The sequence below is a fragment of the Natrix helvetica genome (assembly GCF_964273705.1).
Source record: "Natrix helvetica genome assembly, chromosome: 3".
NCBI lineage: Eukaryota > Metazoa > Chordata > Lepidosauria > Squamata > Natricidae > Natrix > Natrix helvetica.
Window position 1 is genome coordinate 102,139,552 of NC_138549.1, and position 23,410 is coordinate 102,162,961.

Genomic DNA, 23,410 nt, shown 5'->3' on the forward strand with positions numbered 1-23,410 from the left:
ACCAAAGCTACACATTAAAACACAAAAATCAGTATATCTTAAGAAGCATCTTAAAACTAAAAATAGAAGCAGCCTAGTAAATATTCACAAGAAATATTTCAGTTTCAATACTATCACTGGAAAAAAAATTCACCTACTCATCCTTTTATATCATACAGGATGAGACTAAGAAAAGGATAACTGATTTTATGTACATATTTAATTGGATAGCTTTATTATTATTTATGCACTTGAACAGTTCTTGAGGTTATCTTCTCCCAAGATATTAAAATATTTTAACCAATAATTAAAGAAAAGAAATAATCTCCCTAAAAATTATGTTTCTGCCAAATTTAGAGACAACAGATTGAATGTACATGCACAGATTTATATGCACATTCATGCCTCCACATGTGTGTTTGTGTGTAGACAAATACACTGTTGAAAGCTTCCTCCCTTGTTAATTTAGAGTTGCTAAGTCTAGCTGAAAAATATCCCTGTATATATAACATATTTCCAAAATGTGACAGATTGGCACAGGCATTATATACCTGCTAAAAGCTACACTCCAAAAAAGGGGATGAAGGCAAAAACAAATCAAAACAAAAGCATAAATGACTATTGGGTAAAATTTTCAGTGAAAGTAATTGATTCCTTTCTGCATAATCTCATGTGAGACAATCCTGTCTCATGTGAGAAAAGTATGGGGATGAAAGACTTCTCTGCAACTTCCAGAGGAAATAGGAATAGCACCAAGTATCAAAGTTTATTCGTGACCATAGACCAACATTCTATGTATATAGTCATGTCATAAATTAAAATAATAAGAGAAAAACACAGCTAATTATTTTTTGACATGGAACAATCTATATGAAAAGTAATTCTACAGTTTCATTACAGTGATCATGAGGGAAGAGTGCTTTTTTACCTTTTAAAAGATTTTTAAGCTTTTGTCAGCTAACAGAAAAAAGTGTTTCTTCCATGGCACAGTTGAAGCAATTAATAAAGAAGAGTAACTTTAGTACAAAGTGCCATTTCTACCTCCTATCTACAAGCTTGATGGAAAGACCAAAAGCTGGCAAGAGTATACTGTATGTGAGGGAGAAAACATATAAATATTTAAAGGAGTAGATAAATCCTGTTCCACAGGCCAGTATTATAGGAAATTCTGCTTCTAGTGTAAACCCTAGATCAAGAACACATAGCATGATTTCTTATAAGGGCCTCCCAGACTCAGGTGAAGTGAGATTCCACAGCAGGCTGAAATTATGTTTTTTTTTTAATGAGTAGTCAAGCTTAGATTCAACGTATAGTAATTAGGATAGATACTTTTCTCCTTCAAAATTAATTTTAACTAGTGTTTCAATCAGTAAACCCTCATGTGGGCTTTCACTGTAGTGCAGCCTAGCTCTGGCCTCAGCCTGCACTGAAATGCAGTGAGTGAAGAATTCCTCTTAAGAATTTGTACTGAATTACCTTCAAACCCCCCCCCCCCCTCTTTCTAGACACAAATTTGTATGCCAAAGTGCACTGAACTCAGCTCTTTGGTCTTGAAAACTGTGATTCCAAAAGGAATGTGATTATTTTCATGGTGCTTGACAAATTTAATCATTAGATTTTTGTGCACAAGATGAAATAGTTTCCTCTTGGTCTTTCTAGCAGAGGAATGAAACAAAAATTATTTTACACTTTTCAGTATTTAGGAATTGTCATTCAGTTCTCTTAATACCTTTAAATATCTGTTCAAACAGATATTTGATTTTCTATTTATGAGAGATTTGTATGTATTGTTTTGTGAATGTGACTACTTTTGTTTTACAACAATTATTTTCTATTTTTTCTTTCTTTGGTAGTCCTCAACATACAACTACATTTGAGCCAAAAATTTCCATTATTAAGTGAGACAGTTAAGTGAGTTTTGTCCTATTTTATTACCTTTCTTGCCACAACTGTTAAGTGAATCTTCAGTAAGGCTTTTGATAAGGTAGACCATAACCTACTACTAGATAAAGTAGAAGAATGTGGGTTAGACAGCATCACCACCAGATGGATTGGTAACTGGCTGACCAACCGCACTCAACGTGTAGTCCTTAATGGAACTGCATCTACATGGAGGGAAGTATGCAGTGGAGTACCCCAAGGCTCTGTTTTAGGCCCAGTACTCTTCAACATCTTCATCAATGATTTGGATGAGGGAATAAATGGGGAACTCATCAAATTTGCAGATGATACCAAGCTGGCAGGAATAGCCAACACTCCAGAAGATAGGCTTAAGATACAGAAGGATCTTGACAAACTTGAACATTGGGCACTATCTAATAAAATGAAATTCAATGGTGAAAAGAGTAAGGTTCTACATTTAGGCAACAAAAACGGAATGCACAGGTACAGTATAGATGATACCTTGCTCAGTAGTAGTAACTGTGAAAGGGATCTTGGAGTCCTAGTGGACAACCATTTAAATATGAGCCAGCAGTGTGCAGCAGCTGCCAAAAAGGCCAACACAGTTCTAGGCTGCATCAACAGAGGGGTAGAATCAAGATCACGTGAAGTGTTAATACCACTTTAAAATGCCTTGGTAAGGCCACACTTGGAATACTGCATTCAGTTCTGGTCGCCACGATGTAAAAAAGATGTGGAGACTCTAGAAAGAGTGCAGAGAAGAGCAACAAAGATGATTAGGGGACTGGAGACTAAAACATATGAAGAACGGTTGCAGGAACTGGGTATGTTTAGCTTAAGAGAAAGAAGGACTAGGGGAGACATGATAGCATTGTTCTAATATCTCAGGGGTTGCCACAAAGAAGAGGGAGTCAAACTGTTCTCCAAGGCACCTGAGGGTAGAACAAGAAGCAATGGGTGGAAACTAATCAAGGAGAGAAGCAACTTAGAACTGAGGAGAAATTTCCTGACAGTTAGAACAATTAATCAGTGGAACAGTTTGCCTCCAGAAGTTGTGAATGCCCCAACACTGGAAGTCTTTAAGAAGATGTTGGATAGCTATTTGTCTGAAATGGTATAGGGTTTCCTGCCTAGGCAGGGGGTTGGACTAGAAGACCTCCAAGGTCCCTTCCAACTCTACTATTGTATTATGTATCAATGCAGTTGTTAAATAAAGTAAGATGGTTGTTAAATGAATCTGCTTTCCTATTGACTTTACTTGTCAATAGTCACAAAAGGTGATCACATGACCCCATCATAAATATGAACCAGTTGCAGGCACCTGACTTTGATCACATGACCATGGGGATGCTGCAACAGTCATAAGGATGATGACATTATCTGCATAAAGAAAAATAGGTAATGGTTTGTTTCCTAGCCCTGGGGGAATGAAATGAACATTTTGTCAGAAGTTAGATATTTGTTAGGGACTTAATATGCATATTAAATTAAAAAGAGGCTTGTTTAAACCTTCTTACACTGGGAATTTAGGCTGAAATGCTTCTATTCACCGTACATTTGATTAGTTTATATATACTTTTACAGAATGAAATAATTAATCTAATAAGATTGCAATCCATAGATGTGTTTGATGATTTCTATTATAAGTTTTAGAGATCTAAAATTTCTGTTACATGGTTTAGGATAATTGATTAGTCTACAATTGATTGTTCGGAACTGTTGTGTCCTGAATCCTTACCAGCCAAGACCTGTTTTTCCTCTTGCCAAGCAATGTGGTCCCCACATATGTTTGCTATATTATTTATTAACAACATTTAAGAGACTGTTTGGACAGAAATTAATAGGATTAAAAAAAAAAAATTCTTAAAGATTGGCACTGAATAATAGCAATTAATGTATGTGAAGAGAAAGCCAACACAGGAGCCCACCATAATGCCAGAAGAAAAGAAGATAAAATAATTACAGGATGGAGATGGGGTCAGCAGTTGCAGCTCTGGGAAGTAAAAAGAAAGAGGGAAACAAAACTAGATGTAAATGTAGGTGGGGAAAGAGATCAAAGAAAAGGAAAGGAAATAAAAGATAGCTTTCGTCAGATATATTACAATTTCAGCATGAAAACAGTCTCTACCAGATGGTTTATCTTCAAAGGCACCAATGCTTTTCAACAGTGAACTCGGCAATTGCTTGCATTTCCTGTCCACTTTTACTTTCAGCATCATTTTCTACTCTTTTAAGAAGTACAGGGAATGTAAGAGTCCCATCCAAAATAATTATTTAATGTTTGGCGGGGGGGGGGGGGGGGGGATGGGATTTCATTTTCTTGTAGATTACCTGTTCTTTATAGGATATATAGAGGAAGCTAAAATACACAAATATTAACACTATATTACAAGCTAAAATGACTATATGGATAACTGAGGCTGATATGCCTTCTTCATTAAAAGAATGCAGGTGATTAAAGAGCTGACGTTTGTCAGAAGCACTCTTAGCTACAGCCACCATCACAACACCTAAAAATGGCAAGAAAACAAGAAAAGCAATAAACACTCCTTACAGGAGTTTCTTATCTGTATCAGGTTCTTTTTTTAATGCTCCCAGTTTATATATGGTATAAAGCTAGCTTCATTCATTCATGTCTTTCTTCTAATACTATTTTTTAAAATATTTAGGTATAAATATGATTTCATCTGCTTCCTTGGGATCTGCGGGATCGCGTTCTGCCCCACACATCCCTGCGACCTATTCGCTCGCACAGGGAGGGACTTCTCCGGGTGCCGTCCTCCAGAGAGTGTCAGAGGGCGGCGCCCAGGAGTAGGGCCTTCTCTGTGATGGGCCCTACCCTTTGGAATGACCTCCCCCCAGACATTAGGACAACGACTGACCTCCGCTCCTTCCGCACAAAACTTAAGACCCACCTGTTCCGACTAGTCGGCCTGGCTTAATTTAGAGCTTCTCCACCTCTTGGGCATTTTTAATTTTAATTTTTAACTTTAACTATCATTGGGGTTTTTAATTGTTTTAAATTATTGTAATTTATTTATTTATTGTTCCACCTCCTCCATATTGTATCGTTGTAACCGCTGCTGGTGTATGTCGCCCCGAGTCCCTTGGGGGAGAGGGGGCGACTAAGAAGTCAAAATAATAAATAATAAATAAATAAATAATCTGATTTTAGAAACAAACGTTTTCAAACCTTTATTTATTTTGGACAATACCGTTAGTAATGTATCCCAGTTTCAATGAAGAAACTTCACTAAATAAATAGAAAGATAGATGGAAAGAAAGAAAGAAAGAAAGAAAGAAAGAAAGAAAGAAAGAAAGAAAGAAAGAAAGAAAGATTTGCCTTGCCCTGATTTGATAAGGGTGATTTTCAATGTTTCCAAGTACAGGTTTCATTTTTTGAAGAACATTATCAGAAAATGTACTCTTAACTGCAGTTTTAAAAACAACTGACTGAAGTATTCTAACAAGATTCTATGACAGAACATGAAACATGTAATTGGTAGCCCACAAACTGGTTTGTAGTCTGTCTGTAGCATCAAGCAAGAACAATCTCAGATGTAGATATTATAATGTACTAATTTCTGAAGCGCAGGTCACATATTCCTATTCAATTCTTCAGTGCTCAGATGGGCTGCTTCCATCAACTCCCTTTGCAGGTGCAACAAAAAAAAAAAGATTTCATCACAACCACCATTTCCTTTCTAACTCTGATTCTAGCTTAAAGGATATATCTCAAATCTTCCACAATCTGTGGGGGAAAAGAAAATCCAGTGGTCCATCTGTTTTAACGTTTTTACTTCCTAACAACTTATGAACTAGAGATAAACAACTTATTGCTTATAAGCTCTCCTATAAACAGGCATTTTAAGTGTTCAATGTTCCTGCCACTTCACCTGAGATTCTGAAACAGATCTAGTAGTAAAATATATTGTTAGTATGCTATAAAACAAAAGGCCAGGCTTTAGCATCAAGTAAGAAGAAAAAGGCAATATACTAATGCAGGTTATATTTCATTGCAGGAATGCCTTTGGTCTCCACAAAAAGGTTGATAGAGAGCATTGTGAGAGCCTAGTTTGCCTTCTGAAAACTTGTGTTATGTGACTGGGAATACCTATTATTACAGCTACTTTACAAATGCACCAACTGCATTCAAAATATGCCTCTAGCTTATAAAGTCCTCTACTCCCATAATCTTTGTGTTATAAATTACAGTTTTTTTAAAAAAATACAGAGAAATAGAGGTCTCATTGCCTCATTACGCATTAATTGCAGTAAGACTTTGCCGCACTTAATAAGAAACTTTACTTTTCATGCAATTTGTTAAGGTGCCTTTGTGATTGATTGATTGAATAAAGTTAATTATAAAATTGTTGTGTGATATCTTTCAGTAGAGCCAATAAGTGGGCTATTTTCTATCTACCTATAAAAAATAACTGAGGTTTTACTTAAAACAAAGTCTCTCAGAATAGGAAATAAAGTTCTTAGCAGCACAATCAGAAACAAAGATTTATTTAATTCAGCTTTCCACTTGGAAGTACGGATATATCAATTTGTCAAAAAATTCTGCAATTCTTAATAAGTGCAAAAAGAGAATTGGCAGGAAGAGCATTTTAATCTGAAGACCTTCTTGGATAAAAGAAAATGGCATATGCAATAGTCATACAAATAAATTTTCTATAAATGCCAGTTCATACTGGATATAAAGAAATAATTATCAGTGTGTGTTTGTATGTATGTATGTGTATATACACACATACGTGTGCATATGTACATATATACACACACATACATAGTGTTCAAAATATGATGCCAAAGTAGTCACTGCATATGCAAACACTTTAATATGCAAAGTGTTCATATATTAGAAAGTTGGTTTTCAATTATCCATTTCTAAAACATCGGTCCAAATACCAATCAAAACCTGATGAATAAAATTTACTACCAATGGCACAGGAGACTAACAAACATCAATTTTCTCTAAGGAGAACATACTCAACATCTCCCGACAATTCCACTGAATTCAGTATTGATACTACATCTTTTTATTCAGGGTGTGCTCCAAAAGATTTTCCTGGCAAATATCTAACCATGGCAGAATAATGCAAGGAAATATACTTGTTCAGGTAATTCCAATCTAAGGAATTTAGATATTTATGAGTGATCAAGTGATCAAACAGAACTACCTTCCGTGGTTAGAATGCAGTATTATAGACTACTTCTGCCAACTGCCAGCAATTTTATTCTCACCGGCTCAAGGTTGACTCAGTCTTTCTATACTTCTGAGGTCAGTAAAATGAGGACTCAAATTGTTGGGGGAAATATGTAAACCGCTTAGAAAGGGCTGTAAAGCACTGTGAAACTGTTTACAAGTGTAAGTGCTATCGCTATTATGCAATGTAAGCCCAAATATTGGCAGCAGCTATCCAACCTTGACTTATTTCAAAATAATCCAGATCTGGTTAGGTAGAGACCACCTAAAAAGGACAGGGAATGCTAGACATGGAAGTAGGAAAAAAAAAAACATCTCAGAAAAAGGAAGTGGAAAAAGCACTTTAATAGTTTTGAAAGATAACCATATGTCCAGAAAATTACCAAAAGATGAGTTCAACTAAATATTTTATCTATGTCAGCATTTCTGAATCTTCATAACTTTAAGCATGCTGTCTGAAGAATTTTGGAATTCAAGGTCCACACATCTTAACAGTTGCTAAGATTGAGAAATATTGATCTATGTCACCAAATCCTGACTAAATTTTGTGCAAGCAACTATCTCTGAACCATTTTCAAGGAGAAACCAAGCTGGAGCACGTAAGTCCATCTGAGAAGTCAGTAGAGTATGATTACTGTGGGCAATACCATGTGTTTATGTATATGTGTGTGTGCATGTGTGTGTAAACATTCCACACAATTACTATCATTAAGTGATCATACACCTATATTGTTCTGTTTCACTATATACCATTGCAAATAGAAAGCAAAAAAGTTTCTCTAGGTGTGTGTGTGTAGGCAGGCACATGCTTTCAGGCCTCAGTTTTATCAAGTAGCTTCAAGGTGCTAAGAAACCAATAAAAGTATTAAAGTTGCACATGTCCTGTAACTCTGTTAAATTAAGTTATTAATGAAGGCAAACAAAGCCAATTCAATGCAATTTAAGAAAAAAACTGAAATTAAATGTCCTAAATAAATATTACAGAGACAATTTTTAACAAATTGGCTTGACATATTTTAGCTTGAAATCTGGAGAAAAGACTTGGCTTTAAGGAGAAAAATTCAACTCCATTTCCCTTTTTGTATTTCCCCATCAGCTTTCATAGCTTGTTGTTTGCAAAAAGGACAAAGTTCCAAGTTGGAAAAAAGGAAAACTTTTTTGGGGAAAATTAAGGATGTGAAGGATCCTGCAGTTCTTTCAAACTACCGTATTTTTCAGAGTATAAGACGCACATTTTTCCCTCAAAAAAAAAAAAAGAGGCTGAAAATCTGGATATGTCTTATACACTGAATACAGCATTTCTGGCCTCCCGAAACCCCGCCCCCTTTGCAAAAATGGCTGTGCATAGCCTTTACGAGGCTTCCAGTGCTCCTGGTGCCTGGGGACAGCAGAAATGAGCGAAAAACAGGCCGTTTTTTGCTCCCCCAGCCCCTAGGAGCACTCTACAAGCTTCCTAAAGGCTATGCATGCCCTTTTTGGGGGGTGAAAAACAGGCCATTTTTGGGAGGTCTGCAGAGTGCAAAAACTTTTTTATTTTCCTCTTCAAAATCTTGGTGCATCTTATACTCCAGTGCAATTGTAAAACTAATTTCTAAATGTTTATGGTAATTCTTTACATTGGGGAAATGTTGCTTCATTTGAAAAAAGAAAGCAAGAACAAAAGAAAAAGCCTGGAACAATAGCAGATGTTGTATAATCTTAGCACGATACTATATATTTACCAGATGCTCTATTATAGCACTTTCAGAACAAAATAGGATTTTTATCCAATTTTTATTCTAACAACATGCAGCAAAATAGCATTTTTATTACGGGAAATGGAACAATGTAAACAAGGAAATATTTTTAGTGGATTAAATGCATGGACCAAAGATTAATAAGATTCTTAGGATATATACCGTAGTACTTCATTTGATATAAGCTTCTATTATTTATTGATGCCTCTTAGATTTTTTGCATTGTCTTTTGTGCTCTACACTGTTCCATATTATTCTCTTGACTAATCATGTAACATGGTAACATTTCTGGTACTACTCTAAAATTAATTAACATTTTCTTTATTGTAATATCCTACAATAGTTATAAAATATGCCATATATTTGCAGATCAAAAGTGAACAATAAATACTCCTAGATAACAGGGTGAAAAGATGAACCTTTCTAATATGATAACCCAATACCTTTACTCCAAAATTAAAAATATGTTTAGCAATCTCAATAGCACTACTCCAATTTTCTATGAAGCTAGTTACTTATTTCTTGGATCTCAGACTGTATTTGAAATTAAAGTAGGCAGTTTGCATGCTTCCTCATTTATTTTATTCATAAGTAATGATAACGGCAGAGGCTGAAGTAGGAAAGTCACTAATAGTCACTAATAATTTTAACCGTGAACAATCCCCTTTGATTAAACAAATATAAGTTATTTCCTATTCAACTATTAACTAAGTGAATGGAACAACAAGCTCCAGCTTTCTTCAAAGCCCAGATTCAGTCTCATAAAGCCCTCAAGATTCACCTTGTCTCAACACTCGAGAATTGCTTAAACAAAAAACAGAGAAGACACTAACATGTACAAAACTATTGTAACACTGTGCTTCTTCAAAATAACCCTAAGAAGCAGTCAATCCCAGCTTGCCTTCCAATCTTTAAGACCCTGCACATATATACACAAGATTAAATCTGAAAATCAAAACTACATACTAGGTTTACATTCTTTTCTCTACAACAGCTTCTCTATATATTGCAGATTTCAAATAATTAAATTCTTGCTTACCAAAGGCACATGTACATAAAACACAAACCAAGTTTTAAATTAATAAATCTAACTCACTTTATTTTCTCCACTGCACCCACTGTTGTTATCATTATCTTCACCCTCACCCTCCTCCTCCTCCTCCTCCTCTTCTTCCTCTTCTGGTAGTGGTACAGAACCATCATAACCATAAAGGCTAAGAAGCTCATGAATTGGCATATCACCTTCCTAAAAAGAATTAAAACAGGATATGAGAATTTAACCAATTATAAAACCATTATGGGATAACTAATCAACAGTGGCAACAATTGCTCCTTGGTGAGCATATGTTGAACTTTATATGTCTATAGTGACAGGTATCAAGTGTATATGTGCTTGTTAATAGCAGAAGGCAGGGTGGGATGCTGATGCAGTCTGATAGGATAGCCACATAACAATCAGGGATAGGAAAAGTAGGATGGAGCAATTTCTATTCTGTGAACAGGAAATAGTAAGACACACACAGGCACACACACGCATACACATACACACACTACTCAATTTGATAATAGCAACAAGGAAGAAAAAGCTACAAGCGATTGGTTTGTGTTATATTGATTTTGAACGAGATTAATGCTTGACAGGACAACAGATGTCAAAATATCACACATGAAAATGTCTTTTCAATGTAGTAACAAATGTGTACATATAAATGTACATCTAGTTATAAGTGTTTTTCAGAAAGCTAGTTTAGCTTTTTTTCTCTACAAATTAATTACATGGCTGATTAGTGCCATATAATTAGTGCCAAAATTGTTCTATAGTGCCAGAAATGTACTATAAGAACGTATTCATTCTAATAGGTAATTTTTCATCCTGAAAAATATTTATGTAGGCCAACAATTATTAACATGGTACACATAACACACATGTACATACATATACTATGTATATAGATTATATATAAATATCTGCATGGGTATTGTACACAACAACATATGCACACATGACTGTAGAGATAAAAAAATAAAATATTAAACAAAGAGCAACTGGAATAAAGCAAATAAATAAAACAAAAAGAAAAGTCAGTTTGATGATTAAGGCATCAGGCAAGAAATCAAGAGATTGTGAGTTCTAGTCCCGCTTAAGGCATGAAAACTGGCTGGGTGACTTTGGGACATTCATTGTCTCTCAACCCAACCTAACCTACTTCACAGGATTGCTGTTGTGGAGAAAACAGAAGGATGAAGGGATAATATGCATGTTACAGTATTGAGTTAGCTATAAAGTAATAAAAATTGAATAAATGAAATAAATAAAGAGAATTTAAAACATAACTGCATTTTCCAAGTCTTGTGAATTCTAAGTCTCTGAAATTCTAACAGATATGGCTCAAAGATTTTTAAAAACACCTTTTAGGTTATGATTTCACCAATTAATAATCTGTTATCTGTACTCAATAAAACAATATGCAAGCTAAATGTATGTAATCCAATCATACAAAAATTGATTTAACTGGCCATAATACAATTTTCAATATTGATCGAACTATCCATAGAACTAAATATGTGCATTATCTTTAATATGTACTAGCACTTTATTTGTACTAGGCTTTCACTGAAAGTCAATACTTCTGACCTTCACTGTCTATTTAATAAGCAACTGACATCTGACTGGAGTGCAGGCTCCTTATTCCATTAAGAAGCTGCACCAGTTTGATGGGACACACATTTTCATGGTGACACTTGCTAGATAAATGATTAGGAACACTGACATAGAATTTGCAATGTTCTCATAATCTCACAATCGCTCCTATTCTCCAGGCATTTTCACTTCACTATTTCTTTGATTTCAAGAAGTAATTATCTCAGAAATCATTGACCTGAAAACAACCTAAATATTTTTCACTTCAGTCCAATATAACTAAACTATTGTATATTTTTCAAAATGTGCATATACTAAGAATTCATAACCATCAATATAATTCTAATCCCATATCTGCTGATACAATTAGTCAATAATCAAAGTACTTTAATCCTTACATAAAGAACAAGTCTAAAAGAAGCTGAACTGTTTTCAGAGGGAACCTTTTTCCATGTAGGGTGACTTTTAAAAAAACTAAGCCAGCAGATAGTATCTTCAAAGTTAATGTAAGCACTGCCGATTTCTTTTTCACATATTTCACTTACTAAACAACATTTTTGCTTGCTTAAACAGAGAAATTTTAAAATGCAGATTGATTTTTATAATTCACAATGGTAAATAATTGTTACTTGCTTTTTCATCCTAACAGTCCCAGGAACTGCTTAGGATACAATTTAATCATAAGTATGCCAGCGTTTACTGTTTTATGATTATCAATTTCTTTTTTTTTAACTTTCAGATTTACTTTATGAAGTAATCTGAAGATTTTCCATTTTGGTCTAAAATACTTTATACTAAATAAAGCCTGTATAAACTTTATGCCATATTAGAAAGAGATGACTAAACTTTCCATAATGTTTAATATCTATGAAAAACTGTAGGAGTTAGAGTAGTATGGAGAACATGCTACATTGGCTATATAATATTTTATATGTCCTACTAAGATATAAAATTTTTGTTTCCATTATTTTTCAAACACCATTTTAAGTGTGCATTCAAAATAACTGCACGGATATTTCAGATATATAATACTTACATAATTCTATGCTATGGAGCACACCGGGGAACTGCCTGCAGATCGGAGAGTTCAGTAGGGCTTCCGATCTACGTTTTAAAGGCCAGACAGCAAATTTGAGGGGTTCCTGGCTACCTACCTGCCCTCAAAGCCCGTCAGCAGCCGCTAACGTGCCTCCTGGTGGAGCCTTGACCGCGGAAATCGCAGAAGACCCACGCGCTCCGAGCGCCTGTCCCACGCTCTCACAACACTTTTATAAGAATACTAGTTTAACAAACTACACTAAACTAATACAAAAATAATAAAAAGAGGCTACACTAACTGTATGGAGAGTTCAATTTGCTGCTCAAGTTCTGGAGACTCTCCAATTGCATCCTTTTAGGGCGACTGAGTTTTTAAAACTGAGCTCCTGGAGGGAGCAGGAGGCGTGGCTACACAAAGATTTGAACTCAGTCCTTGGGCAGCAAGCTGAAGTTAACCATGCTTGGACACTCCAAGCAGCGCCTAGGAGAATTTTTGTTTCCATTATTTTTCACCATGCACCATTTTAAGTGTGCATTCAAAATAACTGCACGGATATTTCAGATATATAATACTTACATAATTCTATTTTTACTTGGATAATATTCATTTCAGAAACATTAACATAATAATGCACAAGCACAGTCATGATACAACCTATTACTAAATTTAAACAGATTATACCATAAGTGGGGCAATGTGCAAAAAATGTAATATAGGGTAAGAATTCTGAAGTCACTGAAATTTTGAAAAATGTCTATGTGCTTTCAAGCATTTGCGAGAAGAATATGTATAATATTTGCAGTTTTTTTAAAAAAATATTTACCCTTGTAAGATCTTCTATTTCAGAACTGAAGTTTGTTTCACCTTCCATCATTTCTTCCTCTTCTAGCGTTCGTTCATCATCAAAATCATGTACCAGCATGTCTGCTGTTGGGTCAAATTCATGGTCATCTGATGTTGCAGACCCTCCTAGAATTTGATTAATAACCACAAAATTGATCATCTCATAGATGTAAGTATAGTATTACTACATGACTACAAAAATCAAGAACAGTTTAACAATTAAGGCAAGATAATACAGTACTTGAAGAAATCATAGAACAACGATAGTAGCAGGATCTAATCTGGATTAGTCATTGGGACCAGAGCTTTCGGACTCATGCTAGAGCCCATCTTCAGGAAACTTCATTGTAGAAAAAAGTTCCCTGAAGATGGGTTCCAGCACAAGTCTGAAAGCTTGGAAGACAAACCTCTGGTCCAAGTGACTGATTCAGATTAGATCCTTGAACATTATCCTGAGACACATATCTTTGCCTTCATTCATATAGTAATTCTGCTCAAGACTTTTCTCCACTATAGTGCTATGCACCCCACCTTCATCTAGCAGAAAACTATATGAACAATTGGACATGGCATTTGCTTTCTCCATTGTCAATCACTAGCTTTTCTTTATTGCCTCTATTCTCTGCAAGTTGATTCAAGGCAAGGCATTTAACCTCCCTTCAAGATAACAGGTTGTGAAACTAATGGATTTTGCACATTGTGAGGCTGTTCCTGGACAGTGCCAGAACAACATAGCTAAAGATCACTTAAGTATGTCTCACTTGGGCTAAGGATGAGATGAAGAAAGTATCATGGGGATATCACAGGAGAAATGTTGCAAGTTTAGTTTTGTGGTGGACAATCTCAGAATACAAAATGCTGGTGTAAATCCTACAGACTTTTATTTTCTATAGAAAAATAATACATAGGACAGACAAAACTAATTAACAGACAAAACTAATTATAAGCTTTTTAGTGCCTATGCTCACAAAATGCTACTTTCTCTTAGAACAATGTACATTCAAATTTCCAGAATGGGAGGATAATGATACATTCTGCATGAACAGATTTCAAATCTTTATAATCTTGGAAGGTTATTTATAATATTTATATAGTTATGCTTTGTACTAGCTAAAGTTCTAGCAGCAGTTGAAAAGTACTTTATGTAAGTAGAAATATTTTCATTTTTATTTGCAGCATAACAATTCCAATTTTTACTGTTCCACTAAAAACTATATATATGAAATTATTTGAAAAGCTCCCCTCAACCTGAAGTGAAGATAAACAATGACCTGCAACATAAAAGGAGGCAATATTCTATTATGCAAACATAAATGTTCTTCATTATTTGGAAACTAACCACGTGGTAATACCTTCTAGCGGCTGGTGGTTCTCATCTGTATGCTTACAAATAGAAATTATGGTCTGCACTTTCTTCAGCATTAAACTGAACTTCTGTATCAAATAACATGTTAGCCCTCTTTACCTAATGCACATATTTGCCATTAGGGAAAAATATGCTGCTACAGTCATCACGTGATATAATTTGACATATTTTGAAAACTATAGCTTCCAGATATGTCCCTTTGTCCTTATGGAGTAAATCTTCAGAGACTATATGAATTGTCATTCTTCTCTCATTTTAAATGTAAATAAGATATAATTTAATAAAATATAATTAATAAAATATAATTAAATCATGGGAGTTTTAAAGTCAAAGTTGTTGCACAGGAAGCCCTGCTTAATCATTAATAGTTTTTAATTACTTGAATTACAACAGGCTTGTTAAAAAAATGTGCTGTTCATATTTTAGATACTCCAGGTTAGGGATATACAAACTGCTCCATGCAAAGACTAAAGAATTTGGACAATCTGTGGAGAGAAATCTATGAGCATCTTACGGTTTGCTCTATCTGGAATCTGGGACACAATCTGCTTCAAATACTTTAGATGGAAATACGTATGCCTATATGTTTGGGTCTGCCATTCCTTATATGTCCGTCTGATTGAATGCCCTATTTTCTTTTGCTATTGGAACTTTTATCATCTTGATCGTTTGAATTCTTCACTTAGGATGAGTACAGGAGGAGGACTATGTAGGCCTATAAAGAACACGGAGCACATTCTGGATCCATCTGCTATTGGAGAAGACAACCTAGACCAGTGGTTCTCAACCTTCCCAATGCCGCAACCCTTTAATACAGTTCCTCATGTTGTGGTGACCCCCAACCATAAAATTGGTGGTTCCTATGACCATCGAAAATATGTGTTTTCTGATGGCCTTAGGCAACCCGTGAAAGGGTCATTCGACCCCCAAAGGGGTCCCGACCCACAGTTGAGAACGACTGACCTAGACAGCAAGAATATTGAGAGATCACTACAATCTGCACTCATTCAGTGCAGAATTGTTGCTTCTGCTGGTGGCTGGTGATACTGGTAAAGTACCTGGCTGACTATCTCCTCAGCCCTAGTCCTATTTTAATTTTTTAAAGTTTTAATTTAATTCAATGTAGTGTGATGATTTTATTTAGCTACAAAGAGATTCTTGTATCCATTGCCTTATTTTTTTAAATAGGCCCCCTTTTAGTCTAAAACATTTATCCAACACCCCCCCCCCCCAAAAAAATATGGCCAGCTTGTTTATTGGGGGAAGAATATTTTTGACTGCTTGGGTGAATGATTAACAACCTGACTCATTTCTCTCAGCAACTACAAAATGGCATCAGAGTCAGATTTCATCCAAGAAGCTTCTTCAGTTCTTCAGGAACTAGAAAACAAAACAAACCAAAAAACCCCAAAAGCCCAGTTGCCTTTTGCGAAAAAAAGCATCTTTGGGACTAAAGTGGGAAAGAATTATTTTAAATAAACCTTCATTTAAACATTAGCCAACCTGCAATGGAGTAATATAATTAACAGAATAATAGAGTTGGGAGGTACCTTGGAAGTCTTCTAGTCAAAACCCTTGCACAAACAGGAGACCCTATACCATTCTGGATAAATAGTGGTCCAATCTCTTCTTTAAAACCTCCAGAGATGGAGTACCCACAACTTCTGAAGGCAAGTTGTTCCACTGGTTAATTATTCTCACTGTCAAGAAATTTCTCCTTAGTTCTAGGTTGATTCTCTCCTTCATTAGTTTCCATCCACTGCTTCTTGTCCTGCCTTCTGATGCTTTGGAAAATAGGCTGACACTCTCTTCTTTGTAGCAGTCCCTCAAATATTGGAACATTATCATGTCACCCTTAGTTCTTGTTTTCATTAGACAAGACATACCCAAATCCTGCAACCATTCTTCATATGTTTTAGCCTCCAGACCCCTAATAATCTTTGTTGTTTTTCTCTGCATTCTTCCCAGAGTCTCAACATCTTTTTTATATTGTAGTTGACCAAAACTGAATAGAACATTCCAAGTGTGGTCTTAAAGAATTGGCTAAGTAGAACATACTTCACTCTTCATTCACTCTGTACATATGCTTAAACCAGCTAAAAATATTACTGTTCTACAGATCATCATCTCCACATCATTTCATTCCTGACTCCATCCCTTCTTGTTTATTCTGCATAATGTTTAAATAACCATTCTGACTGTACTAACTTTCTTTTAGGTTTTTCCCAGTTTTAATTTCCAAATTGTCAAGTGGGCAAAAATATGTGCTTATAGACAAGCGGTTGTTTCTTCTTTCAACACTCATTCCTCTCAACAAAAAGTATACTACACTTTATGTTTTAATCAATATTTGCACATATTAACATTTTCTACCTATTTTCCCATTGTAAGTAAGCATTCTATTTATATAAATTCAACTACAATAGTGAGAAAAATATTGTGAGTCCTCTAAAAGTATTTGTAATCCTGTGGTTCTGTGACTTAAATTGTGATCAGAACTTCATCTAAGTCCTAATAATAAAGTGATTTTGATAGAACAATGCCCCAAAATAAAGTATTGTGTCATATTTTTGCTGAATACAGTACACCAGTCTTCATAGTCTTTCTTGGAAAAAGTATGTGAATTTTAACATTTAGTAACTTTGGGTAGAAATGTATACTTTTTTTTGGCTTTTAAATGTAATAGCGGGTAGTACCTCGTTAGCAATGACATCAACTAAACATTTCCTGCACATGTTGATCCTTCCTGTTTTATCAGCTTAATTTATTATAGATCATTCTTGCTTTAACAGTGAAATTTTTGGGTTGTCTTGCATGAACTGCTCATTTCATGTCATGCTGCAACATTTCAATTGAGTTAAGATCAGTTTTGACTTCGCAATTCCAAATTGCAAAATTTCTTCTGTTTCAGCCATTCTGTTGTAGTTTTACTTGTGTGTTTAGTGTTATTGTTGTGCTATACGACCCATATTTGTTTAAGCTTCAGTTCATAGATGGATATCCTGACAATCTGCAATAGAATTTTCTAGTACAACCCAGAATCCATTGTTCTTTCAGTAATTGCAGCTGTATGTGTTGTGAGACTGCAAACCAACTCCGAAGTATGTGCAATGTTTCAAAATCATGATTCAGTTTTTCTGTTGAAATGAAACTTTTCTTTTCTCACTAATAGAGAAATTATTCAAAGTTCTTTTTTTGTTATAGCTATCCAAAGAACATTGTTCCAGTAGTCATCCCTCCTTGCCTTTTTGGCATTAACTCTTTCTTGAGCGAGCTTTTTTGATCAAGGTGTGATTCATTTCTGCAGATCTGTTACATGGTAAGTGAACTTCAGTGGTGGTAATTAATGTGCTTTTTAAACCTGAAAGTTCCCCTCAAACTCACACATAACTGACTTTTCAAAACTTGAAACTTCTGACATCTGATTATCCTAAGGTTAAACTTAACAGTGTATGGTCACAGACCCAGGGAGTTGCAGTTTGTTTTTTAAAAAAGGTAGTGATTATTGACTCAATGTGTTTGATAAAGACATGACACAATGTACTGTTTTATGCTTTGTTTGTTTAACCAGAGTATATTAATAGAATTTAGACGATGCTCTGAGCACACTGTACTTCTCAAGGTACTGCAGGATTACAAAGAGTTCTAAATAGTTCACAAATTGTATTTGCTCTAATTTTTGTCATTTATTTATAATTTTCAAGCATGCACACCAATTTTCCTTTTAGACACCATTATTTTGGTCTCATACCATTTTCAAATCTGCATTAAACAGTCTATTTAATACTCATTGATAGCATTCCTATTCTCAGCCCAAAACATGGCATCCACATACAAGAAGCACTAAACATTTACTGCTGCAGCCAAAATACCTCTATTATCACAAGGGTTTCTTATATCTCCATCAATACATTAAATAACCAATAGGATTTCACACATTCTAATCTTACCTTAAAATTATAATTTTTTTTTTAGAATAGAATTCTTTATTAAAAGAGTTTTGTACAAACAAATTTTCCCCCTTTTCACCCCCCCTCCACACAATATAAATCTCATACAAATGCTATACCCCCCCAACCCCCCCGCAAAAATTCACATTCAAATATTATACCAAACACTTTACCCCCTCCCCTCCCCCCATCTTAAAATAGATTACTCATAACCCCTCTCCTCCCAACAAACACTATATAAATTTCTCTTAAATTAATAATAACACATTGATCATTTTCTAAGCTAATTTAACATCTATAACTCTTAATATAAATTTCTCCTAGCCTAACAATGTTTCATTAGTCCCATCTTCTAATTTATTCATACATATATATTGCCCCACCCTCCACCCTAACCCTCCCCCACCTCCCACACAAACCCACCCCCCTGACTTCCGCTGTATACCACTCTAACAATTCCAAACATCCCATATACTATTTACTCTGATCATCTATCGGTCTAAACATTCTTACCTAAAGGCTAGATAATAACTCCTAGTCTGGTATTTATTCTGTATATAATCAATCCATTTTGCCCATTCCTGTGTGTAATCCTCCTGTTTCTGAGCTTTTAAGAAAGCTGAAATTTTTGCCATTTCAGCGAACCCCGCCACCTTCTGAATCCATTGATCAATTGTCGGCAAAAAGTCTTTTTTCCAATGTTGCGCAATCAACAACCTAGCTGCTGTAACCATATACAAGGCCAATTTTGTTTCCCCTTTGGTAAAATCCTTAACTATACCCAATAAAAACATTTGTGGAGTGAATTGTATTCTTTTCTTAAATACATTCTGCATAACCCACCATATTTTTATCCAAAAAGCTTTAACCTTGTTACAAGTCCACCATACATGAAAAAAGGTAGCATCTAGACACCCGCATCTCCAACATTTTGGTTGAACATTTGGGTACATGCATGATAATTTTTTAGGATCTAAATACCATCTGTAAAACATTTTATAGAAATTCTCCCTTAAATTCTGTGACTGTGTAAATTTAACATTCTGAACCCATATTTTTTCCCACGTTTCCAACATAACCACTTCACCAAAATTCTGAGCCCATTTAATCATACAATCCTTAACCAATTCACTTTCTGAGTCTCTTTCTAACAGTACATTATATATTCTTTTAACTTGTTTTGGACCAGTCTCTTTTATCTGCTTAATCAGTTCCACTTCTTTATCCATAAAACCGACCCTGCGATCTTCTTCCCATCTCTTCTGAAGCTGTATGTAATGTAACCAATTTAAATTAATTCCTTCTTCCAACAGCTGTTCCAAAGTTTTTAACTTCCATTCGCCCCCATCAGCAATAAGCACATCTTTATATAAACAACCCCCGAGTGACTTAATATTCATAATCCCCATGGTGTCTGCAAGATCCAACCAAAGTGGTATTTTATAATCCCAATTGGGCCGGTGCTTCTTCCATATTCTCATCAAGGCACTACGGAGAACATGGTTGTTGAACACTTTATCCACCCTGTCTTCATAAAAAAGATATGCATGCCATCCCAGAACAAGATCATGGCCTTCTATATTCAGCAATTCCATTTTTGTTTTCCCGAACCAATCTGCTACATGAGTTAATACCGCAGCTTCATAATACAATCGAAGGTTTGGGAGTCTGAGGCCGCCTCTTTCACGTGTATCTTGCATAATCTTCACCTTTACTCTCGGGTTTTTCTCCTTCCAAACAAATTTATTTAATGTTGTTTGCCAATTTAACAAGGTTTTATCTGACTTAAGCACCGGAATCATCTGGAATAGAAAGATAAATCTAGGTAGAATGTTCATTTTAATTGCTGAGATCCTTCCAAGCAAAGACAATTGTAACTTTTTCCACGCTTCAAGATCTTTCTGTATCTTTTGCCACAACACTTCATAGTTATTTGAGAAAAGTTTTGTGTTTGATTCTGAAATTTGTATTCCTAAATATTTAACTTTAGAAACTATTTCAAAACCTGCTAAACTTACAAGTCTCTTTCTTTGAGTCTCTGTCATGTTTTTAACCATCATTTTCGTTTTGTTTTGATTTAGTCTAAACCCAGACACCATGCCAAATTCTATTATGATATTTTTCATCTGGATTATTGATTTCAAAGGATGTGAAAGGGTAACAACCAGATCATCGGCGAATGCTCTAGTTCTGTATTCCTTTTGCCTGATAGCTATGCCATCTAAGGATTTTGAGTCCCGAATTGCGTTCAACAAGACTTCCAAAGTTAAAATAAATAACAATGGGGATAATGGGCAACCTTGTCTTGTGCCTTTTTGTATCTCGAAAGTTGTTGACAAATTTCCATTAATAATAAGTTGTGCATTTTGTTGCTGATAAATTGCTCCAATCGCCTGCCGCAATCGTGGTCCCATATCCATCTTTTCCAAAGTCTTGGTTAGAAAGTTCCAATTCACTCGATCGAAGGCCTTCTCTGCATCCAAGAAAACCAGCACTGCAGAGATCTGCTTATTCTTATCAAGATAGTCAATTAAATCTATGAGTTGCCTTACATTCTCCTTCATATGTCTGCCTTCAATAAATCCTGCTTGATCATGATGAATAATCTCTTGAATAACCGGCATCAACCTGTTGGCTAGTACCTTAGCAAATATTTTATAATCTGTGTTCAGAAGAGATATCGGCCTGTAATCCTCTGGTTTCTTAGGGCCCTCTTTATCTTTAGGTATCAATGAGATAAAAGCCGCTTTCCATGAGGGAGGTATTTTACCTCCTTGTTGTATATTACAAAATAGTTGTGTAAGATATTCAATCATTTCCAGTTGTAAAGTTTTATAATACATTGCAGTCAAACCATCAGTCCCTGGAGCCTTAGCTAATTTAAGTTGATTTATAACTAAAGTGATCTCATCAGCGGTTATAAGACGTTCCAAATTTGCCTTTTGAAGCACAGAAATTTTTGCAACCCTTTTTCCTTCCAAAAAATCATCTATTAACTTGTTCTGTATATTATCCTGTACATATAGCTTAGTATAATAGTCCACAAATGATTTTTTAATCAACTCTTGTTGATATACCATCTTCCCTCGAAACTCAATTTTATCAATAATTCTGTCATTCATATTCCTTCTCAAAGTATATGCTAACCATCTACCAGGTTTATTAGCGTTGGCAAAGGTGTTATGTTTAGCAAATTGCAAATTGGTTGCTGTTTGTTCTGCTATAAGCATCTGAAATTGATCTTTCAACAGCTTTAGCGCCATCTGGAGCGCCTGGTCATTCGGGTTTATTATAAGCAGCTGTTCTTTGCGTTTTATTTCATCTTCCAATTCCATTCTCCTTTTCTGTCTAATTTGTTTATGTTTAAAGTTCATATGTATCAGGACCCCACGCATATAAGCTTTACTTGCATCCCAAACTATTTCAATGGGAGTGCCCTTATTCATATTAAAACTGAAAAATTCCTTCATGTGTTTTTTAAGTTCATCAACATTTTTTTCATATCTAAATAAATTTTCATTTACTCTCCAAGACCTTCTTGGCCTCATCCCTAATTCAATTTGTAACCACACCGGACTATGATCGCTAAGTGTCCTGGCGAAAATCTTGGATTTCTTGGCTTTAGGAATTAGATCCGGTGTTAACAAAAAGAAATCAATCCTTGAAAAGGATTTATGTCTATCTGAATAGAAAGAAAAATCCATCTCATTTAGATGTTGCGTCCTCCAGACATCTTTTAATTTCAAATCGTCTTGTAAATCAAAAAAAGCCTTTGGTAATTTGGTAGTGAATTTCGTCTTTGTACTCTTGTCTATCTTTGGAGAAATCACTCCATTCCAATCTCCCATTATTAGAATACTCTTAAAGTTCCAGTCTAAAATTTTTAAATGGAGCATCTTATAAAAACTTTCTTGGCGTTGGTTAGGAGCATATATTCTTAGCACCAAAATGGAACCGAAGTCTGTATCAAATTGAATTGCTATATATCTACCAGTGTCATCTGCCTCTATAACTTTAGTTGAAAATCTTTTATTTATATATATCACCACACCATTTTTCTTTACCAAATCAGAGGCAGCATAAAATGTTCCCAGTTTTGAATTCACTAAGTACTTCTGGTCTTGCAGCCTAATATGAGTCTCTTGAAGGCAAACAACATCATTATTAAATTGCTTTAAATAATAAAATATTTTTTTCCTTTTTTGTGGGGAGTTCATTCCATTCACGTTCCAAGATAATAGCTTAAGCATCTTTAGATCTGGTCTGGAGCGCTGAAAGCATTTGCTGAAGATCTCTCTCCACAAGACCAATCTTCGGCCCTGCTCCTCCCATGGCTCCGGTTTGCTTCTTAGCTTCTTTCTTAGCACATTGTGTTTGAGGGTCGACGCGCTTGTGAGATTCTATCATTTGTCTAGTCGTGGATCTGGTAATACGTTGTTCGACAGGTTTAAGTATCGGCATTTCAGTGAGAGACTTAGAAGGTCCTTCTTCCAAGAAGGAACACAACAGAGATCCAGAGGGGTCGACTCCACCTACAGCACCCTGCCCCTCCTTCTCTTTTTGTGTCTGCATTCTTTGCTCTTCTGTCTCTTTCTCAAACATCCTCTGCTCTAAGACATCCAAATCTACTGGTGTTGGTGTAGATGTATGTGGGGGGGGGGGTGTTGCATTTTTCTTGAGTATTCCATGATAAAAGTCTCTGGCTTTATCTATTGTATTCAGACGGTACCTCACCCCTTCGT

General features: G+C 35.3%; 1 protein-coding gene across 2 annotated transcripts in view; it reads right to left on the reverse strand.

Moving 5' to 3' along the window:
* Positions 1–23,410, reverse strand: part of MIER1 (MIER1 transcriptional regulator) — a 57,799-nt gene that overhangs the window by 13,683 nt on the left and 20,706 nt on the right. Inside the window, exons 3-4 of one of the 2 annotated variants that reach the window (XM_081948290.1) lie at positions 13,333–13,478; positions 9,926–10,075 (exon numbers count right to left, since the gene is read on the reverse strand). In XM_081948290.1, coding sequence (XP_081804416.1) covers positions 9,926–10,075; positions 13,333–13,478 — 296 coding nt within the window. The remainder of the gene's footprint in view (positions 1–9,925; positions 10,076–13,332; positions 13,479–23,410) is intronic. The other variant, XM_081948291.1, reaches the window with a different exon arrangement.